The 24850-nt window shown below is 37.0% G+C and overlaps 1 protein-coding gene across 1 annotated transcript; it reads left to right on the top strand.

Annotated features, from left to right (window-relative positions):
• Positions 1-19193: 19193 nt before the first annotated feature.
• LOC108682920 (hepatitis A virus cellular receptor 1) lies at positions 19194-24187 on the top strand. The gene is made up of 4 exons (XM_018172176.1): positions 19194-19215; positions 21101-21368; positions 21557-21643; positions 23536-24187. Exons 1-4 carry the CDS (start codon positions 19213-19215, stop codon positions 23823-23825), a joined length of 648 nt encoding a protein of 215 aa, XP_018027665.1. The 5' UTR covers positions 19194-19212; the 3' UTR covers positions 23826-24187.
• Positions 24188-24850: the final 663 nt, after the last annotated feature.

The raw sequence follows: 24850 nt of genomic DNA on the forward strand, positions 1-24850 counted from the left end.
CGACCAGCAGCCGGCAAATAATTGTTGTACGGCCAGAGTGTATAGGATAAATTTATCCCAGTCTGGGGTAGAAATTAAAAATGACTCGTATATGTTGATATACATACATTTGCTGGGTGAGTTGCAATGCTGGGTGAGTTGCAAATGCTGGGTGATTTGCAATGAACACTGGCTGAGCTGACAGTACTGAGTTGAATTGAACGCTGGCTAAACTGTACATTACGGCTGATTTAAAGTGAACGCTGGCAGAGCTGGATATACTGTCTAAGGAATAGCAGTCAGAATAATTTCGAGAAAACTCACCAAGGCAAATATTTCTATTCTTTCATTGAAGCTGAGATTCGTGGCTAACTCTTGATTTGAGGTTAAAAACAAATGAAACAAATAAATAATAAATGGTAAAACGTATTCATAAAATAAAAACCTATATATTCACACAATTTGGTTAAAATCTAATCATAACTATGTTTACATATTCACATACTAAAGCAGCATATACATCCACTGCAAAATGTGCTGCTTTGGAGGTGTGTGCTGCTTTGGAGGTATGTGCTGCTTTGGAGGTATGTGCTGCTTTGGAGGTATGTGCTGCTTTGGAGGTATGTGCTGCTTTGGAGGTATATGCTGCGTTGGAGCTATACCTGCGTGGAGGCGTTTTGCTGCGTGAGGGTGTGTGCAAAGCACATACCTCCACGGCTATCCACGACATATTAATCCTATCGCCTCATCCTTTAAATAAAAAAAAATTAAAAATTTCGGACAATAAATGATTTATGAAAAGAAGATTAACGCCTAATCATTTCTCATTAATTTCTTGATTACCTTGAATAACAACGGTTTCTGTCCTTTACAGCATTCATGATCAATCAAGTTTAGAGTATTTTTTGTAAAAGGAATTAATTTGCGGTTGGTTGGTATTATTCGTCAGCTTATCTCTGTAGTTTTAACAGTTCATATCTAACGAAAAATTCGCTAAAAAATTACTTTGGTTGCCTGAAGCAGCTCCAAAACACCATTACACAAGACTAAATGAGTTTTTATGCATTTATTTATTTATTACAATGCGCCTGAGATTTGAAACTAAAAAGTATATCATCCTTCGAAAAAATGCTTGTCAAATCTTACAAAACGTGTTTGGTACCTGCACTGATGATCCCCGTGTTGTACCAGTATAATAACTAAACACGAACCTATACGAGTAAAGACAACACCGGCCGCTCTTAATTGGAAGGAGATGGGATCCGGAGAATATAAACCATGTTTGCTCTGTAGGCTGTAGTGAGACGAACTAAGGAAATAAATCCTGCCTACGACCGATTAGGATGTCGAAAGAGGAGGGACAAGGCAATTACAGGGCCAACGTAATACACCTATTGCTCCACAGACTTAGAGTGTATACGAAAATGGAAATGTGCCTGAACAATTTATTGTGAGTATATTATTTGCCCACATATTATTGAATGCCACTCATATTGAATGCCAGAGGTGTCCATCAGAATGAATAATGTTAGACTGCTTCAAGTTTAAAATTTATGTTAATAATGCCATATTTTCAAGAGATTGGAGAAATGACGCAAACAACCAAGTGCATGATAAAACAATTACACCTCCTCAAAGGGCTTCCACAATTACATGGAACTACGGCCAAAGTTAACTTACTGCTTTTTGTTTGAATTTTACTAATTTTTTAAATTAGACATTATTTAAGTTGATAGTAGAGCCACCTACTGGTATAGGTAATAAAGTGACACTACCAATTGTACCAATTGTACTGGTTAATGCAACTGTATTTTGAGAAGGTAGTTTATAATAATTCCGTAACATTTTTCCGATGAAATTTTCCTTTGGATGTGCTACTCACTAAAGATGCGCATGTCGCAACGACTTCAGCGTCTGCCAGAGGACTTGGAAAATTTGAGACTTGCACAAGTTTTCAAAATGCAGATATAATACTGCCGAGCTAGCAGAGCGTAATTCTAGAATATAAAGCCCCTTTCACACAGGGCGGCAAATACCGCCGAACCTTAGCGGACATACAAAACGTGCTCTGCTGTTCACACATGACGGCTTTTAACGCGACGTAGAATTTGACGCCTGACGCCCGCGTGTGTCCTGCTAAAACCGCGGCTGTCGATTTGCCACGACAGTTTAGCTTGCAATGGTGTTCAATGTAATCTTTCACACTAGGCAGTTTCTGACGCCACATCCTAGTGGGGTATAGATAGTGGGGCCGTATTTTAGGTGCATAAAAAACAGCACTGCAAGACTGATAGATTGCAGACTGATATTGTTACATAAATATTGTTATGTAAACATTGTTACATTAATATTGTTGCATAAACATCTCTACATAAACATTGTTACATAAACATAAAGATATACATCGATAAATATACATTTCCATAAAGTGATAGAGATATATTTCGTAAAAGATATATTTTCCATAAAATATCTAGGTATTTACAGAGAGATATATTTCCGTAAAGAAATATTGTTACATAAGCATAGAGATGTACTGATGGTGCATGAAACAGCATTACAAGACGGATATATTCCAGCGTTAAAAACCGCCTCGTGTGAAAGATTGTGCGGTAAATACCGCCTCGGCATTTTTGACGCGCGCGGTATTTGCCGCCCTGTGTGAAAGCTGCGTAAATCCGATGAAATGATATCCAGAATCTCGCACCGCAGTTGTTCATCCAAATTAAGCGCGTCAAGACAATGAAGTCCGTTTCAGTGGAGATTCAGTGGAACGCTACTCATCTACCGATTAATAGTTAGAAAACTCGTGCAGCTAACGGATGCTAATTACTAAATCAGGATCTATTCCTCTGAAGTAAGGTTTTATTTCTTGATGGACCGTAGGCGCCAGAAGACACGTTTTGGTGATCGTACAGGATTATCATAAATCAAGTAACTATAGGATTTTGAATCACAAAAGTGGACGGTATTAATTCACTGTATTAAATATCTTATCATATTATTCATTGAGAGAATACCATTTTAAATAGTGTTCCATTCAATGATTATAAGTTTAACACGTATGCCATATTTCGTTGCTGTAACTGTGTTTTTATTGGAACAGTGAGTGTTTGAGGCACGTTTTACTTTACATACTAAGCTGTGATCGAAGGTTATTCCAAACATATCAATAATGGAATATTCGTTATGTGAACGTTTATTATGTTCCAGGCTTAATAAAGCTGAGTAAAAAAAAACATATTTTTTAAGACAGGCATTTGAACAATATTAATATATGAAAGAGGGAATTACATAGTAGCTCATTGTAATGGACAGACCTTCTTTTGCAAGTTCATTGGTTTCAATAGGTTTGGGTAAGGACATTTTTTATAGTCCATTGCATAAGTTTTGGCCTGGATTCCAGTTATGATAATGATCACTCACTATCAGTATTGCTGTATTCATATATCCATTAATGCTGTGATATTAGAATATCGAATATAGTTTCAGATCAAATTTAACATGACATCTACTATAAAATTCTCTTGCAATGATCTATGAAGTTAAACAAAGAGTCGCTGAGCACCCCAATACGCCAAGGAAAATATTGATTAGTTGATTTAAATTGACGTAGGTGGTCATGTTGGAGGTAAGAACTACTGTGGACGTTGAGAACTGCCAGAAAGTCAGTAAACCACGGTAGGATTTAGCCGAGATTCCTTCATCTGGACGGCTGGAGTCCAGTAAGGAGCTGGAGAGCTCGGCACTAGCTCCAAAGACGTTCTCCAGAGTCGGTGGAGCACGTGATCGAGTTTCCAAGTCACGGCGTCTTCGGCGTTTGTCGCATAGTCTGGGTCGTTTGACTACGAAGCGAAAACCATCAGTATTACAAAAGATATACCTAAGGCAAAAATTGTTCACAGCCATAATGACTTTATAAGATGAATTATTGTTAGGGTCGTTTTTTTAAAGCACCATCAAGTTTAGTGTAATTCTCAAAGCAACGTTCAAGTCAAATCTGCTTTCAAACACGTGGGCTAAGTGTGGTTCTCTGACAATTTGTAAGATTGGCGACACTTCGCTGATGGTCGTTACGTTCTGTATAGCTCGTTCATTCTGACTTCGTAAACTATCTGCAACATTAGGTCTCTGACAATTCACTAGTAGCCGTACGCCCTCTAGTTTCTTATTTTGTCTCTCATTAAAATGAAAGAAAAATTTTTTCATTTGAGGCTTTTTACATGCTTGTTATTCCTTAGACAGTAGTACATCAATTTAATCATGTTCTGAGACACGTTACATAAAAATGTTTAGCTGTTAAAACCACTCAAGTTGGGATTAGAACAGCCTAAGTTAGATTATGTTGTATTTTTCAACTCTTACTATCCAGGCCGCACACTTTCTCAGTTGATAAGTCAGTTTCCGTACCGGGCTCATTATCTGCCACATTAAACCCATCAAAGTAAAATTAGCCCTACAACACATATCTGAAATACATTATTCAGTTATATTTTAACTACGTTTTTCCCGAGATCAATCAGCTTCCGTTCTCCGCTAATGAGATCAACAATCGAGTCTAAAGTTCATGGTACAATAATTAAAACACTTAAATAAAACAGGCTATGATTTCGAAAAAGTGCCTACGATTCATTTACAATGTATGCTTTATTCATCTTGAGTTCTGAAGGTTGATAAAAAAAATTATTAAATGTTGAGATATGAACTACAAGTTTTCAACACTAAGTCATTTCTTTAGCCAAAAAATTCGATATTTATATTCCCTGGATCGATTCTGTAACAGGTGTATCAACTGGAGTTTTTTTCAAGCGAATATTCACAAACATGCTGTAAAATATTCTCTTGGTGAAGAGAGGATTAAAAGTGCTCATTAGGAATGCAGAGAGCTCGTGGAAGTACTCACTATAAAAACAAACCCTAGCTGGACTAGTACTAGTGGATAAAAGCTAATGGAATCACTCACTAGAAATGAATGTATTGACGGAGGTAAAGTAATTTAGTGGAGGTACTCGTAGAAAATATATGCCTTTTACATGTTGTTGGTTTAACGTGCTACTTTATGTACTCACTAGTAACGCATGTTAACGGGGTAGTGGTGGTGGATAAAGTTAGTTGTGTAGAAGTTGATTGTCCGAACAGTCGAGCTTCTGAAAAATTAATATGCACAAGAAAAAATAATATGCAGTTCTCCGTTGGGTTGCTATTAGTGGCCTGTTTGAGTTGGCGCTCGTAAGGCAAATTTTTCGATCTAAGTCGATGTCGATCATCTAAGTCAGTTGCCGTATAAGTCTGAGTTAAATCATTTTTATGAAATATACAGTCAAAAAAATTGTGTGTTCATAAATTAAAATAAATGTATTCAGGATCATCAAAACCTTCAAAGCCTTGTGGCACCGCTGCCGTCCCTATCGTCATCTTCACGACTGCTCTTGTCGGTGCCTTCGTCATCGTAGTCGCCGCCGCGGCCATCGCGATGAACGATAGGAAAAAAGGAGCGCCGAGCATCTGTGAAAACGAGCCTAGAAGAAAAAGAGTCATCGAATGCGCTAACCTCCTGATTTAATTATGAGATATTCGGATTGATATGCGCGGAAGATGCATAGTCTATAATTTTCAGGCTGGTATGAAAATTTTGAAACTGATGAATAAAATTGAACTTCGTTATCGCTTTTAGCAACTTTAACTGCAAGCAACTTTAAACAACTTCCGTTGAGTTAAACTGAAAGATAGACTATTCCAGCTCTCCAAGTTAATAGTATTTCATTGAATGCAAGGTGGGAGATGAAAATAGTAGGAATAGGAAAACACTGAAAATTTAAAATAAAAATTATTCAAGTCCCAGAACGTTAGACAAAGCGAAACACTAAAACTTATGAAGAATAACTGGATCAATCAGTTATAGAAACGACTCCAGATTTTATTCATATTTATTAGTAATAATGGAGACGTTTAAATTACACCAGCTCACCAGCATTACAACATAATATAAGAACGGATGGGCATTCTGAAAATTCCGTGTGAATAGTGAGGTTTACCAGCTACCGAAATTAAATCGAAAACTAAAGTAAAAACATATAGAGGTCATAATAAATTCAGACCTCATAATCACTTCTAGTAACATAAATAATCAAAATTGGATTTCATGAACTTTTCATCGAATCCTAAGACGAGGGAACGGAATCTTCTTTACCTATTCTAATTGGTTTATACCTGCGGTGTAGACCTAATTTATACATTTCAGTTGTCTTTTTCTGTACATGATAAATGCCTGTACCCTCATTTCTCTTGCGTTTTCATGTATCAATAGGTATTTATTTCAGCGTATCGAGATTTATCCTCATTTATCATTGTTCAATTGAGTCGGTTCATTAATTAGACCTGACGTAACATTAGCTTTCTAACGGTCAAACCCTTTATTGCTACATTTTAACGATTTATGAACTGACGAGACTTCCGAGACTCTTACTTAGAGACTTTTGTGACTAGGTAATTAATATCGCCGTAGATAAAAGGCTAAACTATTTCCTTGGAACTCCAATAGCCTTGAGACATCGGCGAGTACTGGCTGGCGCTCTCAAGGCGAGGGACACCGACTTACCGTGTTCGAGGATGTGATCGTCCAGAATAAACTGTACTCCTCAGACGACAACGCTTCTTTAAATCCTATAACGCTGATGTTATTAGTACTCGCATTTCATCATGCTATTTTCCTCCTTGATCTGAAGAAAGTTTTCGTGTTCGTGGTAAAATTCGGCAGCTACAATGGTTTTTGTTTCTGATTGCGAAAATTACATTGAGGAGATGAAAAAAAAAACTAGAAAACATTGCAATGCGATTTCACTTCGATCTGTATCGGTATATAAGTGGTTGATCTGTATCGGTATATAAGTGGTAGGATGTTGACAGGAGACTCATTTTCCAGCAGCATATAAGTGGTAGGATGTTGACAGGTGAAGGTGACCCATTTTCCAGCAGCATATACGTGGTAGGATGTTGACAGGTGACTCATTTTCCAGCAGCATATAAGTGGTAGGATGTTGACAGGTGACTCATTTTCCAGCAGCATATACTGTAAGTGGTAGGATGTTGGCAGGTGACCCATTTTCCAGCAGCATTGGATCCTGCAAAAACATGTCAGGTGCTAGCTCGGGTCCCGGAACCGCATTCCATTTCTAAATTTAATACTGAGGTGTAGAAGTAGAAATCGGGGCATGTACATTTAGCGTTTTTTAGGAGATGTCATGACACGCAAGTGTTGTATCAGTGGCGGACTATAGAAAAGTGCCTTAGGTGCACGATTGATAGGTAGTAAAAAAGTTAAAGAATATGCAGTCGCTTCATTTTACTAAACCGTTGCTCAGCCTGGAATAATACGATTTCAAATCTATATAGTTGCGCTTGTGGATGACCGCTAACTGTTTTAATATTGCAGTTAATTGGTTTTTCGACATTGCATTATGATATAAATTGGCCTCACGATATTGACGTCAGTTTGCCCTAAACCAAGAAAAAGGCGATCTCATGCCTTTTTTAGTCATGCATTCGTTTCATTCTAGCTAATACTGTACATCGATTTCAAAACCAGTTGGATAATATGGGGTTAAATTCCATCTCGAACATGCAAGGGACAAGCAAATGTCAATTTTCAGGAAGACACACTTCCATTCAAGAAGTGTTCTTCAGCAGTGTCGAACCGAACATTGATCAATACCACTTTAAGATTACTTAAGATTCTGTTTGTAAATATTTGTACATCAATTATGTTAAGGGAAAATGTTGAATGAAAGATTATAAATGTGAATAACTTCTTAACCTCAATCTGAATATTCAAAATAAAGAGAAACACGAAGAGAAATTGCAAAACATGGTCTAACGCATAGCTCTTTCTCTGACTGTGCTGTGCTCAGTTGGAGACAACACCCACCTCTCTTAATTATGTCACATCTAATTTTAATTATTTGTAATTAGCATATGAAGTTTTTAACAGCTATGTAAACGTGATTCAAGTAAACGCTCATTAAGACCCAAAGACCAAACCAAAATGATTATTTGCCTACTTCGTGGTGTAAGGTAAGTTTTTTTACGATTTTTTTTTAAATTTTATGATCTTTTCATAGTTATAAATTTATTGATCATGCATTTTTTTTGTCGGAAACGATAATCCTAAGGTAAATTATCACCTTATATATGAAATCTGTTTGCATAAATGGCAAAAACAATACAAGTGACAAATAATTAAGTTCTCTGTTTGCCTAATTCTTTAATTGTCGAGGCTTTTGCAATCAGAGCTCCTGCTTCTTGTTTTGCATCTTATTAATAAATTAAAATTTAGCGAGGGCGGCTTATAATATTACCAAATTTTTGATGCTTCAAGATAAACTCTAATGATAACAACGTCGCTTAATTGTATAAAAAAGCGTTGATAAACAGAAAAAATGTAGCCATAATAGTATTAACTTCGGTCTGCACATTGCTTCTGTTTGTAATTTACTAGAAATGGTTTGACTCGGGTTAAGTTTGATCCCTTTTTTTCATAAAAATTCAAATCACTGCTTGAGGAATCAAATTTTTCGACTGTGGAAAAAAACTAGCCTGCTCTTTTGTTCGTTTGATACTGATTTGAAGATTGGTGGTTGGGTACATCCAGCATTGCTCACATTTCAAAATTTACATTCTTTCCTCAAATTCAATTCGTTATTGATGGATACATTTACTCTCGCAATGCTTTATGCACGCGAGTGTTACACGAATATGTTTGACGTCTTATCCGGTAACTAAGAGTCTTTTATATGAAAAAGGTGCACTGTTCGCAAAAATATGATAGTAGTAAACATACTTAGCATTTAGAATAGGAGGTAGTGAGTAGATACTTCGTTTTCATAGGCCTTTTCTAGCTGTTGCTTCTAAAAAAAGCGCATTATCAGATAGCCTATTATTCAATTACGCAGAGTTTTGTTGCCTGTACTAAGGCTTTAAGTTTTATTGTTGAATTTGCTTAATTACGGAGGCAAATTTCTTTAAATAAAATACTCTTTTGATAAATATTCCAAAATCTATCAACAGTAGAATCTAGCTTGGTATATTTTTCCCCGTGAAAAACACTCAACCTGTATCTTTTCATTTTTGACAACACGAGAACAATAAAGCAAAACAAAATAACCATAATGAGATGTTAGCAATAATGATGAAGTAAGAACATCTATAGACGTGGAGAACCGCATGAAAGTCGAGAAGCCAGAAAAGTTTTGGCCCTGCTAAAGTTAAATAATCTCAAGTCCAGCTACCTTAGCAACATTTAGAGCCGGCAGCGACTATCAGAAACAGGAACGCCTAGGACTCGGGGAGCAAGTAAATCAGCTTCTCCATGTCCGCTTTTTGGTCAAGATTCCGATCTGACAGCTACGAGAGTTTGGTCCCGACTGTGGCGACTACTGAGCGGTTCGCATGGAGATCGGTCCCGTATTATGGGCAGCACTGGCCGAGTCTGACGATGTGATAAAAAATCGCCCCCCTTCCTCTTCAGTGAGAGGAAAGGATCGAGGAGCAATTATTGCATTTATGCGCGATTTACTATCAATGCTTGTTTCTGTAACTCGCTGAATACAAAGAGCATACTAAGAAAACTTGTTGTGCAGGAAACATAATAATGTGTTAGACAGGGAACAAGGTCTTAGAATGATTACTAGAATTTGAAACAAGAACCAACACCAGGGGCCACGGCTATAAACTAAAAAATGCGTTGTAACTCATCCACGCGTTAACATTTCTTATCGCATTGAGTCACCGACATGTGGAACAGCCTCCATGATTACATCGTTCCTCTCCGAGTATGAAAGAGTTCATCAACAAACTAGATAAACCTATGGAGAACTAATTAACTTGTGAATTATTATTATTAATATTAATAATATATTATTATTAATAATAAAATAATAATAATAAAATAATATTAATAATATTATTATTAATTAACTTAATTAACTTGTGTGAATAATTTCACACAATCGTTCTTAAGGCAAATGATAGTAAGTTGAATGATAGCTTCAGAGATTTATTTAATTTATTTAGATGGAACTATTTATAGACGAATGTTGATCAAACAATAATTGTTGGTAGACTTGATGGAGTCGGCAATGGTCTCGGCAAGGGAATCAAGGACATCAGAAAATGTGCCATGCTATCGTCATCGGCACCAAAGAGTTGCAGCTGGTCTTGAACAGATGGAGTGATACTGAAAATAAAAATAAGGTTGCAGGCTGAATACAGGTGAATGAACAAGTAACCGTTTCTAAATTTCAAAGTATCATGTGATATTTTAAAACAAATAGTAAAATTGAATGTTAACACACCTGAGTTAATTGTGGACTCAGTGTGGTAGTACACTTTTTTAAGAGACAATTCAATGAAAATAGATGAAATCAGATTAAGGAGGATGCTTCAGTTAGGAAATAGTATAGAATAGTTGAAGAGTTTGATTTGAAAGAAGATTAATGAACAAGTGACGACTTACGCTAGTGACTACACAGCTATTTTCAGTGCTGCCATCTTGAACTTTAAGTAAATTGAATTTTAATTGTTGAACGTGATTAAGATCACCATTAATAGAATTAATTGAAACTGAAGCATCCAGTTGAAAATAAAGCAAAGCAGTTAGCAACTAAACAAAACGAATAAACTCTGGCACACAAAATAAAGTAAAGACACAACAAAGTTCAAGGAAGATTAGTAGAATTTAACTTGAGTATCATTGAAGTGGAGCTGGCGATCTATATTAAGGCGATGACGCAAACACTTAACCTTCTCTTCTTGGTTTAGAAACTCTCCTCAACCTGGCGTATTGCTTTCTCTCGCTGCCGTTTTTCCGGCTCCCCGCTATAACCATCCCAAATTACGTAATCTAAATTACCCCAAATTATCTTAATACTACCCCAACACTTTATTCAAATACAAGGTTAACAATAGAAAATAAATAAACGGTGGGAAATTTCGCACAATATATGTTCAGACTTAAAATGCCAAGAACCATATAGATTAAACTTGGTGGATAGCTGGAACTTGGTGGAAGTCTAGTAGCTATTTCAAACTATCGTCAGTTGTAGAAAGATCGGGTCAAAGGACCTGTTTTTAGATCTCATGTGAACTATTCACGAAAAGTACCAGAATCGGCGACAGGCCATATCACGCCTATTCTTCAGCGCCAACATCACTATGATATGATGTGATATGTAAGAAAATATTTTCGGTAATTCCCCCGCATACCACAGTTTTGGAACCACTACTTTAAAAAATCGTTTTTCGGAAGTCTAAGGAAAAATCGCGATTATCTACAGCTTTCCGGAATAATGGAAATAAGAGCAAATCTTTCACAGCAACGAAGAACGAGAGTTGATGATGCTAATAGCTCATCAACACCAGGAAAGAATTTAATTTTAACTGTGTATTTTTTGAAAACTATAGTATTTATTGAATAAACTGAAAAATTATCTTCCGCATATTCAAGAAAGGAAAATTTTATTTATTTTCCGTAGTCTTAATCAGTTCAAAAATTTTTGAGGAGATCACGCATCGCCGTAGCGTGCTGCGATGAGGCTAAGGCTATAGTATATCGTCTAGACCCGCGTTCGAGACGCAGGGAGTCGTTCTTTCACCGGACTGCAGTTGAGCTAAGTACGTGTAATTTAATCTCATATTAGCTCTTTGCAGTTTGCCGAGGACGATTACACTGCTATAGTGGGTACGTAGACAAGATTCCGATCTTGTCTACGATTTTCTTTGGATTGAATTAAAAATTGGATTGAAAAACCTACAATAATTTATTTTCTTTTTTTCTTTGCAGTAGTCATGGAATGGACGAAAGTGGAACGTGCTTTTGCGGTTGAGGCATATTTTTCCTGTGGTAAATCAATCATCGCCACACAGCGTGGATTATCGCCACAGCCGGAGTAGGGAAGGCTAGATGCAGTACACGACCTTGCTTAAATTAAAGCATGCTGAAGTGATGACTGTGGACCTGGTCACCGGTTAATAAAGCGGTCACGTGCGCCCTTGACTTTTTAGACTTGTATGTCATCTAGCGTGCCAACCAACAGAACGGTATACGAACTAAAGTGTTAAGTTGGTTAAAGCTGGCCTCCGGCATATGTAAGTGCCTCTCATCAGCACAAGTAAGACGGGGACCTAAAAATCATCCACCACACGATCACAGTTCCGATACAGTAGAAATCTGTCTACTCTCGACACATTCCACTTGGCCACTAACTCTGAACCGTTATTACGTCGGTTGGACGTTTGATCCTTGCAGGTCAGCTCTGGTAGAATAAATTACTAACTTTCTAACTGATTACTCAAGATTGGATCCTTCTCACGTACGTTGTGTATCCCCCTTCTTTATAAGGAAAAAATACTGGGGAATCAGCATGGATTGCGTTTGTATTTTCTTAATTTTGAGTTAGGTGCTCAGCTCAGAAGGTCCTTTATACAAGAGTAAGTTGTTTATCCACAGTCTCAACTGGTGATCATTGTTTGAAGCTAGTAAATTACTAGAAGTCTCAAACGAACGACTCATTCCATTGATGACAGCAAAACAAGTTATATCAAACTAATTTCTGTTATATGGAAATTAGAATTTCGACGAATTATGATCCTAGGTTATTCACGAAGCATTTATTGATACCTTGTTAAGTATATCCATCCCGTATAGAAACGTTTTACGAAAGAACTAAAGATTTATTATATAAATGTATAACTTAACGGCAAATTCATTCGAAGTGATTCAATATGATCCGTGTGATTAACACTATTACGTAGATTAAAAAATTTATCAGGTTTTTTCTCAGTGAAATTAGTATTTATTTTCAAATTACTTCCCATCAATGATCGAATAGAATCACTATCGCCTGATTCCCAAATATATCAGACTATTGTCATGATTGCACATGTTAATAATATTCCCTTAATAAATAGAGGACAGTAACCACTGAGACCACGTCAAAAAAATCTAGTTTTTTAAACATACCATGTCGTCAGAAGATGAAAAGAGAAAACACCGCCTACACTGTACAGTTTTTCTATCTGTCATTTCCAGCATTTCATTGATGTTTTCTTTCATAGTATGTATGTTTGGATGAGGAAAATCTACAGAATAATGATGAGGAAAGAATTGCGTTAATTAGACTATGCAGACATTCTCCTGTACTCGATCGAGATTCATATCAGTTTTATCATATGCAGAGAGCACTTGCTTATTGGCGATTGCCAACATATGAATATGGTGAAATGGTGGACTCTGTATTAGATCGAGATGTTCTCGAAGATTTAGGAGGTCTATAGTATAAAATTTCCCAAGAAAGACGAATTGTCTTAGTCTTAATATAAAACTTAAACATAATGCCTTGTACTTTAAAATAACAACATCAATCGATTACGGTTGAAGACAAATTACGTTGTGGTTTGAAATGCAAATGAACAAGGTTATGTTGGATTGAAAATCTCGAGAACTGATAGACATTATTTGCAAACATATGTGCAGCATTCATGCCGCTCTGAAACAAATTTGGGTCGTGTGAATAAGAAACTTCTGTTCCCTTAAACTATTCAATAAAACTATGGAAACTCAATTCTAATAAATAATAATAGATTCAGAAACAAGAAGGGCCTATCAGATTTTAATTACTTCTATCAACCATAAATTATTTAATATTGTTCGTCATATTTATTTCGCTTGCAGCACAATAACAAGACTTTCCAAAATACTCCTTCGGGGCATTTGATTGTTATGCAGAAGCTATAGAGTTATAAGAACTCACGAACACGAATTGTTTCCGTTTTGTATGGAATACATTAACGGGGTTGTATTTTGAGCATGTTACGACAATCCAGACGTTACGACAATCAAATGTTACGACAATCCAGATGAATGCAAAAGTCAAATTGTCCACGAAAATTGTAACACAAATTCTCTATCATAAGCAAGTGGAGTATCAGTGTATTAGTATGTTAAACTTAATAATAGTGCTAGGTATGCAAAGAGGAAGCAAGGTGATTGTTTGCCGCACATGCAAGACTGAGCAATCTGCACCGTGGAACTAAGAACTGATATAAGGCTAGGTGTCAAAGATGAGCGTTAGATCCTAATCACAGTTGAGAGGTAATTTTTTGACTCACATAGACCATTCATTGCAACCTGGAAACAATATGAGGATAGTTAGTGTAAGTAAAATTGAATCTGCCGATAGTAAGAAAGTTAATGCTGGCAACGGATTAAACGATTCGCCGAATTAGCCCTACTGAAAATAAAGTTCATCCACAGGTCTGATGAAGTTTAGGAAATTAGCTATCTAACTACAGCTCGCTTCATGTGCTGAAAGAATTACTGGCCTGAAGGTTATCCCGGAAACGTTCATGTATAACTTACTGATGCCTACATGCAGTTTAAAACTTCGATAAATCATATAGTGTGTGAACAGCTGTTAAGTGAACAAATACCACATTTACTCAACCGTAACCGATTATTATGGATTGTAGCTATACTTCTATACCTACCGCAGAGTGTGATAGCAGGCCTGAAACGCAGCAGCTCATAAATAAAGAATACGTCTCTGCTCTACCCAGTGTGAAAACGCCATCGGCAACGCTGGGCTCTCATGTTCCATGCTGGACTTCCTTGTCGTGTTGCCTGTGAGCTATCTTGTTCCTTGTCGTCCTGAAGAAGGAACCGCAGTCAAATTCTTCCACGGCTTCCCGACTTTCTGGGGCAGCATAGCCGGACCCCACCAATTTTGAACACCAATAACCGCTGAATGGACGCTAATTAGCATCTTTCCGCAAGACACCAATGAGCCGCGAATAACGTCTGCAGTGAGTGACCAGGCTAAGACATCATTTTGTTTTACACATAACGACTTTCTATAACCTAGGATTAGACGCCGAAAAGGCAGTGATCGACGGGAGCGATGATTAAAGACCTGTATTTTGTTGAAGCTGTTACCAGACTTTAATTCTATTTGAATTTGAGCACAACACGTAAATACGTAACAAAATCTGAAGTCAGAAAGAAAAACGTCTTTTTCTTCAAGGTCGGCTTGAAGCTGGTCAGAAATATCGAAATATTATAAGAAAATAATGAATTCTCCCAGCTATTATATGATCAAAATGTGCCCATTTATTATTATTATATTATAAATTATTGTTAAAAAATTCTGCTCCAACGGGCATTAATATGTAAGCTTGACGTTTCTAAGGCTCCTATGCCTCATTTTGCGCTAGCGGCAGTGATTTGATACATTTTTGCGCACGAATTAAAATGTTTCACATATTATCATGAATTTTTAACTTACTCGGCATGCGGAAAAACTCTACCTCATTTCCTAGTAATATTTCAAATTTACTTCCTTATTGAACGAGTGTCAAAAATTGCTTAAATTTGTTGATAAATTTCAATCATTATTCCCTTGTTTTCAACGTTCTACATGCCTAAAATGATTTTCTAGAACTGCAGAAGCAAAATTTTGGTACTCCTTCCACTTCAGAGCACTTGGACAAAAATTAGTGACTATCCAAACTATGTAAATTAACTGAAAATCTTTTTTAATTTGAAAATTGTATTGCCTAGATATTCATTGCTGCCCAGAACGTCTTTTTCTCATTTGTTCATCGTTGTGGTGACGACTATATATGGCAGTGGCCACTGTGGCAGCAGCGGTGCCGAAAGAGGATACAATGGTCAATGGGCGCCGTAAATTGGAGGGGTGTTGGATTTCCTCGACTACATATCAATGAATGTAGTTAAATATCTGAAATAATTCTTAAAATCCTCGCTAAATTGGCTAAATGATTCAATTAGAACGTTCGCAGCCTGTAATTAATTGGACATTAAAACCAGGTATCGTAAGTACTTTCTTCGCGATGTATCATTTAATCACGTTTTTCTATAAATTGTTATTTGAAATTGTGTGAAGTGAAAATTTAAATTTTGATTGATCGGTCGCTTATTATGTGTCCTACTCGTAATACCTGAGCCATCAAACCGTGTCTTTAAAATTACTATGTATGATCACGTATTTTTGATTAAATAGTGTGGGTATCATACATGAGAAAACGTTGTTGAAAATTTAAATTATTGAATGTATCAGCCAAGTTCTGTCACCAGCGGAACAGCAATGATGTCTTTTTTAATTCAGTATGCATTCTTGGTACTTTGCCTGGTGTCTGTCCTGCGCATCTGGGCATTCCTTTGGATAATTTTTATAAGCATTAAGAGTCATGCATGTGGAGCGGTCGCTGAACGCAGCATCGAGACCAAACGGCCTCACGTGGTAAAATTTCTCGGCCGGGCTGCCTTCTAACGTCGGCATCCTACGTCTGGCTGCCCCCCTTCCCATCCTCCACTCCAAACACACGTCACGCACACTGACCCCACTTGTTCTTGAGTTGAGCTTTATCTTTATTTTATTTGCATTAAGGTGCGAACATAAATAAAAATTAACATTTTTAATCAGCTAAAAAGAAAAACCTGAAACTTGGAAACCCGAAAACACAATGCTTCAAGTACATCATTTTACATCTGCGTTAACCGTTTCCATCTAGTTTCAATCTTTTTAAGCGTTCAGTATGAATAATTTCTAGATGAAGTGTTCCTCTGGCGTAGAATAAATTCCCTACACAGTTGTACTGATAGCGATTACGGTCTGACGAAACTCAAAGAACGTGGCTAACAATAAAGACGAGACTGAAGACATAACATCAACCAAACAAATGACTCCCCGACCTTCTTTCTGTGTCTCGAGCAACTCATTCACCACCAACATCATTATCATCACCGTCATTACACTCATCATCGTCCCAGTAAAAATGTTAAAACGGAAGCAGATTAAAAACTCGAAACGAAAGAATATGGAGAGTTTATATCGAAATGATAAATTGCGAAAAATGAATTTTTCTTGATTTAGCCCGAATGTGAAAAATAAGACAATGATATTTTTTAAGTTGGTAATCAAGAGTACGAGACTGAAGGGCAAGTCTCGTACTCTTAATTGCAGGAGCAACAATTACACGTGTTGCCCCTGCGCCTGCGAAATACACGTGTTGCTCCTGCGCCTGCGAAATACACGTGTTGCTCCTGCGCCTGCGAACTACACGTGTTGCTCCTGCGCCTGCGAAATACACGTGTTGCTCCTGCGCCTGCGAAATACACGTATTGCTCCTGAAGGCATTGTACTGTAACTCGTTGGACTGCTTTTTGGTCGAGCCTGCTGAGGTCAGTGAGCTCTATGCGGAAGAATGCAGGAGACTCGGCTACCTCTGTGCATGGATGCGCAATGAAATCAAGAAAAAATTATGGTATAAATTTATTCGATTATGAAAAATAAGTCAAATCAACGATTGACGAGCTATTCCGACATAGCATTCCATGTTAATCATATTTGTTATATATTATTTCACTTATTCGCCATTTTTTTTGTGCTTCTGATGGCCCTAATTCATTATTTTGAACGAAATTATTTTTGTTATTATGCAATTGACAACTCCTGGTGTCACCTTAAAACCCACTAAAGTCCTGAATAGTCCGCCCTATTCCCGTTCAACTCAACCCAACGTTGTACACCAAGAACCAACCTTTTATTTTTTCCTCATTCTCCTATTGTCACCGCACCATCACAACCATCAACACCACCACCACCCTCAAAATCTTACTTATTCTGATTTTAAAATCAATTAACTGACTTAGTGAGAATTCAATTTCTGCATGATCCAATGTTTCGTTCAATTTAATGAATTAGGGCCAACAGAAGCACCGGAAAAAATGGCGAATAAGTGAAATAATATGTAACAAACATGTTTAAAATGGAATGATATGTCGGAATAGCTTCGTGAATCGTGGATTGAATTTATTTTACATATTCCAAAAAAATTATACCACGACTTTTTTCTTGATTTCATTGCGCATTCTTGCACAGAGGTAGCCGAGTCTCCAGCATTATTTTTTACAGAGCTCGATGGCCTCAATCGGCAAGCTTGGCCAAAAGCAGCCCAGCGAGTTACAGTACAATGCCTTCAGGAGCAACACGTGTATTTCGCAGGCGCAGGAGCAACACTTGTAATTTCTTAGCTCTTAATTACAACTTTAAAAATATCATTGCATTATTTTTCACGTTCGGGGTAAATCAAGAAAAATTCATTTTTCGAAATTTATCATACCACAATCATTCCCAAATTGAAGTAATTTTGCTTACGAGAAAAGTGCGGATGAAAATGCGGTTAATGAATTTCACTTGCTCAGACCAGACTGGCTATCTTAATTATTCTTTAGCGCGTAACTATGCAGATAACTCAACTTACAAGAGATAATTTATAGTTGAAAACGCTAAGCAAAACAAATTATATATTCACTCTCCTCGTATCCTGGGAGTAATAGAATAGAAAATTTAATCGGGACATATGGTTTCGATGCTTGGGAATAGAATAGTTCCAGCAATGAATCATGCAGTTTATTTCCATCGGTTCTCTTCAGTATATTATCAAGACTAATCAACTCGAACTTATAATGAATTTATACTAGGATGAAGAATACAACTAAGTCACTGAAACATTTTCGCCCTGAAGCACATATGAACAATAATATTGGACTGAAATCGAGTGCGTTCGCATCTTTCTCACAAAGAAAGCGATAATATTTCACTGGTTGGCAGAAGAATGTTTCTTGATAGAATGGATGAATCATGATTGATAATCGACGTTTAATTCGACTTTTACACAAGAATGAGCATTTTTGCCATCATTTACTGACTTAACTAGTTGAGTGATTCTTTAATTATAAAACTGACGTTGTTTCTTCTGGTTCGAGGACGTGTCAGTTTTAGTTTGTTTATTGGGAAAAATGTTGCCATGTTCTAGTAAAAAATGAGGGGCGGTAACTGTGAAAACTTATTTTCTGAACAAAGCTTAGGTTTTGCAGTAGCAACCGATCTGTTTATAGCGTCAGTTCAAAATGAAGATGACTCGACCAATAGGTTTTTCTGCGTCTGCTCAACTCTACATTTGGTAATATCTTCTGCCGATTTGCTTAATACGAATAAAAACAGGAACCGTTCGATTAAACTTAACTGAAACAAGGAAATATTACACCGAAAAAATGAGGAAAGGCTGTAGTTTAAATACGTGTTCGCGCATAACCGATTTATATTTAAAGAATCGTCCTAGTTGCCTGAGAACTCTTACCTCTACCTGATCACAAGCATGGTGAGTCTGTGCGCCTCGGCTCTGATATCTTCTTAACGACAGTATCGTAACTACTATTGAAATTTATTACATTTAATGAGCAAAATTTTAACCTTAATCATTAATTCGGCTATTCTAAATTGAGGGTGTAAAGCAATCTTCACTTGAACATATGCAAAATAATACTTTAAGAACCATATTCAAATTTTATCAATGTCGCACGAACTCCAAACAACAAAAAACAGTTTTCAAATAACTATTCAAATTTACTATTTCAGATTTCATTATGAGCGTAATCTACTTGCCGTTGTTATCATTTTTGCTTTTATCTTGTCGGTGCCAATTCTTGATCCATGCGAAATGTTACAATTCTTTTGAGTACGTTTTTCTTGTTTAGAACACTACAAATGTTTAAATGTCTTCAGCGTTTTTTGGGGGATGTGCATAGTTCATCAATGCTTCAAATCGCAGAGCTTTATATTTCCATTAGGAAAAAGCGGTACTATGATCATCTTGGTCACCGTTTTAGTTTACACGTTCGAAATATTCATAATGATTCATGCGATTGTGGTTAAGAAGGCTGCATATTTCATACCTGCATTACTCTTTCAGCTTATGCGTTTTATCACTGCTCAAGCTTCAGGTTACGATTTTCACAAGAACCTAATAAATTTGTGCACCAGATTTAAAGAAAACAATTAATTTCTAATTAATGATTATTATTTTCACAATATTCAATTAATAATTTTTTTCGCATGTCGCAAGTTGTGGTATATTCTATCTTAACAATTAATATTGCTTGAAATAACTAATTTCAGAAATTTCTATAATCAGGATGAATCATTTTCAGAATAACTAAGCAATTTCAATCTGATATCTCTGGTTTATAACGGCTTCATACCAATGATTGTCCAAATGATTAATTATTGCTCGTTACTCATTTAAGCATCCAGAATGGCATTAGTTCTAACGTTGGGAGTGAAAATGAGTTGAAGTACCTAATTAAGGAATTTACACGAATGTAATCGCTGATAAACTTTATTTGAGAATCCACAGGATAAATCTTCGAAGGTTTCGAAGGCAAAAGAATTCAGAACTGAAGAAGCAGTGGCGCAACTGCAACCAGAGAAAAAAACAGTCTGATTAACTGACAAACTTAGTTCAAGTATGCTTTATATGATCATATTCTGTATTCCAATTTATCGGCATATGATTTGACAGTGAACTTAATTCCCAGTATTAACCTTTGCGACACTATATACGGCAGCAGCAAATAGACGAGGCGTTCCTCAAGACATATAGCTCACGCAGAATGGGTGACGGGTGACGTGCGTCATTATACTGTAACAAAGACTTCTTGAATCACAGTAAAATACAATGGGCTTCTTAATTGAACAATATGATGTCAAATATAGTCGTATAGTTAATTGCGATCAAATATTGATTCCCCAACCTTCTAAATTATTGCCGATGGCTCCATTTAGAAGTGGCGTTGATGCCATTCAGAGGTTTGATTTAGATACAATAAGCAATGGTTAGTAATAGGTTGGCCCAACTCAGCTAATTTGGTAAATAAGTTAATAAGGTTAAGGTTCTAGGCCGGAAATAAGGCCAAAGTAATTAATGCGTCATAGACGACTTTGCATGTTGGGTCCAACCAAAGAAGTGAATTTGCATGCATTAACAGGACTAGGGGCCCATTCCATTCATTAAATCAAGTTAATATAGAGAGAAAATGCACATATTATGCTGTACATTATACAGCAATCTAGAATGCACGATTTGTCACCTTCAAAAAGCTCCTACTGTTAATTCCTTATCCTAGACGTTAACAACTATTGAAACTTAATCTTCATAGTCTTCCTTAAATTAAAATGGAACAGAATTTCTTATAGTACATTCACAGATACTTGGGGCGTCCTCTTTCATTTTGATCATCTCCATGGCGACGATGATCGAAGCAAGGGTGCCAACGACGGTAACGATAAGAGATGTGGATACGACGACCGATGCATCGGCAACAACGGTGCCAACGACGGTAACGATAAGAGATGTGGATACGACGACCGATGCATCGGCAACAACGTTGACGAGAACTGAGGCAGCAACGGCGCTGTTGCCGGCAGCAACTACAACGGAGGCGGCGACAATGCTCGATGAGTCGGCGCAAAATGGTGAGAGCGAGCGTCAAACGGTGTGAAATTTATTGCAAATGATCTATCACAAAACTAAATGTAACAAAATATTACTGAAAAATATGCAAAATAAACTTGGCAATCTCTTAGACCAAATAATTTATGACCATTGAAATATTGTCCGAGCAGAACGGTTTACTCAAGTAATATTGGCCTACATTTTGCAGAAGCTCGACTGTTCGGCTTAGTGGCAAGAACAACTACAGTGTTAACAGCTGTATCCTCTACCACCTCCACCAAGACCTGCATTGTCCGTGAGTACCCTAGCTTAACAACGCTCTCCACCGTCACCTCCACCAAGACCTACATTGTCTGTGAGTACCCTTGACAACGCTCTCCACCGTCACCTCCACCAAGACCTACATTGTCTGTGAGTACCCTTGACAACGCTCTCCACCGTCACCTCCACCAAGACCTGCATTGTCCGTGAGTACCCTAGCTTAAGGCTTGTAGTCAAAATGCAGCGAAGTCTGAGAGCGAGGTTTTCGCGACCATCGTGTAAAATCCTTGATCTGCCCGAAGCTCGGCCAGTCGCTACCCTCGAGCTTGTACTCATTGTAATATGATATCATAGCCAGACCCTTCTTCGCGGCAACTGGTCGCTTTCAGGTGGCCGAGGAATGGCCAACGGTCGGCTATAACTAATTGGATAGGCCGACCACTGGCCACGTATTATTCTTCGCCCCCTCATTGACTTCGCATTTACCATGCCACCCGTCGTGAACTGACAGTTGAGTAATTTACGACGTCTCTTTCCCCTCAAACATTACACAACGTCTCCATTTGAGCAGCTAGTATGCGGGATTTTCCCTCCGCGTAGCAGCAAACTCGATCATAACTATTTTTCGGTAGAAAATATCTACAACAAGGAGGCTGATCAAGGAATGCCGAGTATACCATTCAATGGAGAATAAAAATTACAACCCGTTTACAACTCGAAAAAAGTTAAAAAGTCGCAGACATGATGAACAATAATATTCAAAGTTTCTTGAAATTTCCTCTCAATAGAACTCTTTTAATACAAAGTTTACATATTTTTTGTTACTGGTCGACGCATATAAATAAATAGCTGGGTAAGTATGGAAAAATCCATATCGCCATCTCATTTGCGAGTGGAGTAAAGTCTATCCTAACTAGTGAAGAAACGCATAGGGAAGAGCCGAGCCTGTTCGAAGCCTCTCGGTTCTCAATCAGGGCCTTAACAACGCTCTCCACTGTCACCTCCACCAAGACCCGCATTGTCTGTGAGTATCTTCACAGATAATTAAGGTACGCACCGACCTGCTTTGTCAGTACGTACCTTCACACTCTCTAGCTCCACCGGCACCTCACCAAAAACATAAATTTTAGGTGGTTTTCGCCATTTACTCTCTATACCATACCATAAAATCCATCTTTTTTGTTATATATGAATAGATCATTTATTAAAAACTATAATGTCTTATGGCTCATTAGTTTCCCAAAATACAGTTAATGCTCAGCGCATAACACAATTTCTGTTTCAATTATTCCTCGGATTGTACCATTGAATCGAGACTCATGCAGTATTACATCATCAACATTGTATTGCGGTAAGAGATTTGTATCAGAAAATAATTGCTACACAAATATACCAAAACATCACAGACGAGTGAGTGAGAACGTAGGACAAGGGAAGATATATTTCAATATTTAGACTTGTAATATGAATATTTCTGTTGCATCTGAATATTTAATATGAATATTCATATTGGAGACCGGGTTTGTTGCGGAATTTGAGTGCGGTATATGGACCAAAAGCTTCTTGTCATGTCTGGGGAATCAACGAGAGGTTCTTATAGTAAAGAATCACTAGCAACATAGATTTTAAGCTTTAAGTAATGTATAGCTTTTAAAATATCCGCAAAATTAAAGCACAATGACAACCTACGGTCAATATGTTATAAAGGAAGTCTGTTATTGGAGGATTTTATTTCAAATTTAGACTGTTGATCCACACAAAACCTAAAAACTGTCAACGACATTTTGATAATGCTAATATTCATTATAATGAGATAAGTTAAAGATGAATAAGATATTAATATAATAATAAAATAAAGAATAATGAGTTAAAGCCTAACAGTTCATTACGATAATAATTGAATTTTTAATTACTACTTTTCTGTAGTTCGAACGCCCGCTTTGTGTCGCAAACGCCGTTACCTGGAAGTTCAACCAACTCTGTCGACTGAGGAGAATTTGACCGGAGACGTCGAGCTCTCCGGCTCCATGCTGGACTCGAGTCGTCCTGACGAAGAAATCGCTGACAAATCCCCCCGCGGGTTTCTGACTTTCTGGAGAGCAACCACATCAACGGTTGTGCTGACATCCAACATAACCAGCTTCCATGCCCCGAATAATTTCGAAGGCCTTTTGCGTAATTTAATGTGCACAGCCACCCTCTGCGTAAACAATTAAGTGAATTACGAAAAATACATATCTATTGCACTCTAGCATGTTATTTGAGCCCACATCATTAAAATATTCTTTGATTGCTTACTAATATTGCTATAAGAGAGAATGGACTTCATGTGAAGTTTACTCTTTACCTACCATAACCATAAAAGAAAATATATTCATAAAAATAATTTCGGTAAGATCCTATTACAATAGCAGAAAATAGTAACACTAAATCAAAGAAGTCATCTAAACACAAATTATTTAAATTAATTGTGGATAATTAATTTTAGGAGATGAACTTGACCAAAAATCCTCGTTGCGTAATAAGGCAATTTCCAAGCTTCGTCTGTAACATCCAGATGGGTATTTTCGGTCAGCGTATACGTATAGCGTCATATCGGCAAGGGATTCAATTAAAGTATTTTAAGGATAAAATAACTTGAACATCACGCCGACAAAGAAAATTCTAAAAATTGATGTAATTTAACTACTGCTCGTAAAATAGTTTAACAATTAAATGAAACTCGCTTCAAACCCGTGGCGAATTCGAAAGTTGAACAATTCGAAGCCTATTGCATTGTAGAAAATTAAAATTTGTCAATGAATAAGCTGAACTTAACATCTTCTACGATTATAGTGAGTTATTGTTATCTACTTATCTACTCTATAACTTACTTACTTTATCGTATTTAACGTTTTTTTTTCAGGAAAATAATACATAAAACTGAGAGCAAGGCTTAGTTAATACACACTGAGTGACTTTCTGACGCTCTTAACCCTCTATCGCCTGAAATGAGTACAACCGGAGCAATATTGTCACAAGCCTACTTCTCAAAAAGGATGCGTTCTAGTGAGCGCAAAATGACTTGCACTGATGGTTGCCGCCACGTACGACAGCTTAAAACTCTTCTCTGTTGCATGCAAACGTCTTCAAGTTGCTACCCTCAATAGTTTACGTATAATTTAAGTTGAAAGTTATGTAAAATGTAGAGAAGGGCAAAGGCGCCAATTTTTACAAATTTCGAATTTTTCGTACCACTTTT

This window comes from Hyalella azteca, unplaced genomic scaffold (genome assembly GCF_000764305.2).
Source record: "Hyalella azteca isolate HAZT.00-mixed unplaced genomic scaffold, Hazt_2.0.2 contig10340, whole genome shotgun sequence".
NCBI classification, from domain to species: Eukaryota; Metazoa; Arthropoda; class Malacostraca; order Amphipoda; family Hyalellidae; genus Hyalella; species Hyalella azteca.

Coding starts and splice junctions, on each gene's coding strand:
- LOC108682920 (XM_018172176.1), top strand. Junction 21,369..21,556: donor CGATGAGTCGGCGCAAAATG/GTGAGAGCGAGC, acceptor TACATTTTGCAG/AAGCTCGACTGTTCGGCTTA. Junction 21,644..23,535: donor CACCAAGACCTGCATTGTCC/GTGAGTACCCTA, acceptor ACTTTTCTGTAG/TTCGAACGCCCGCTTTGTGT.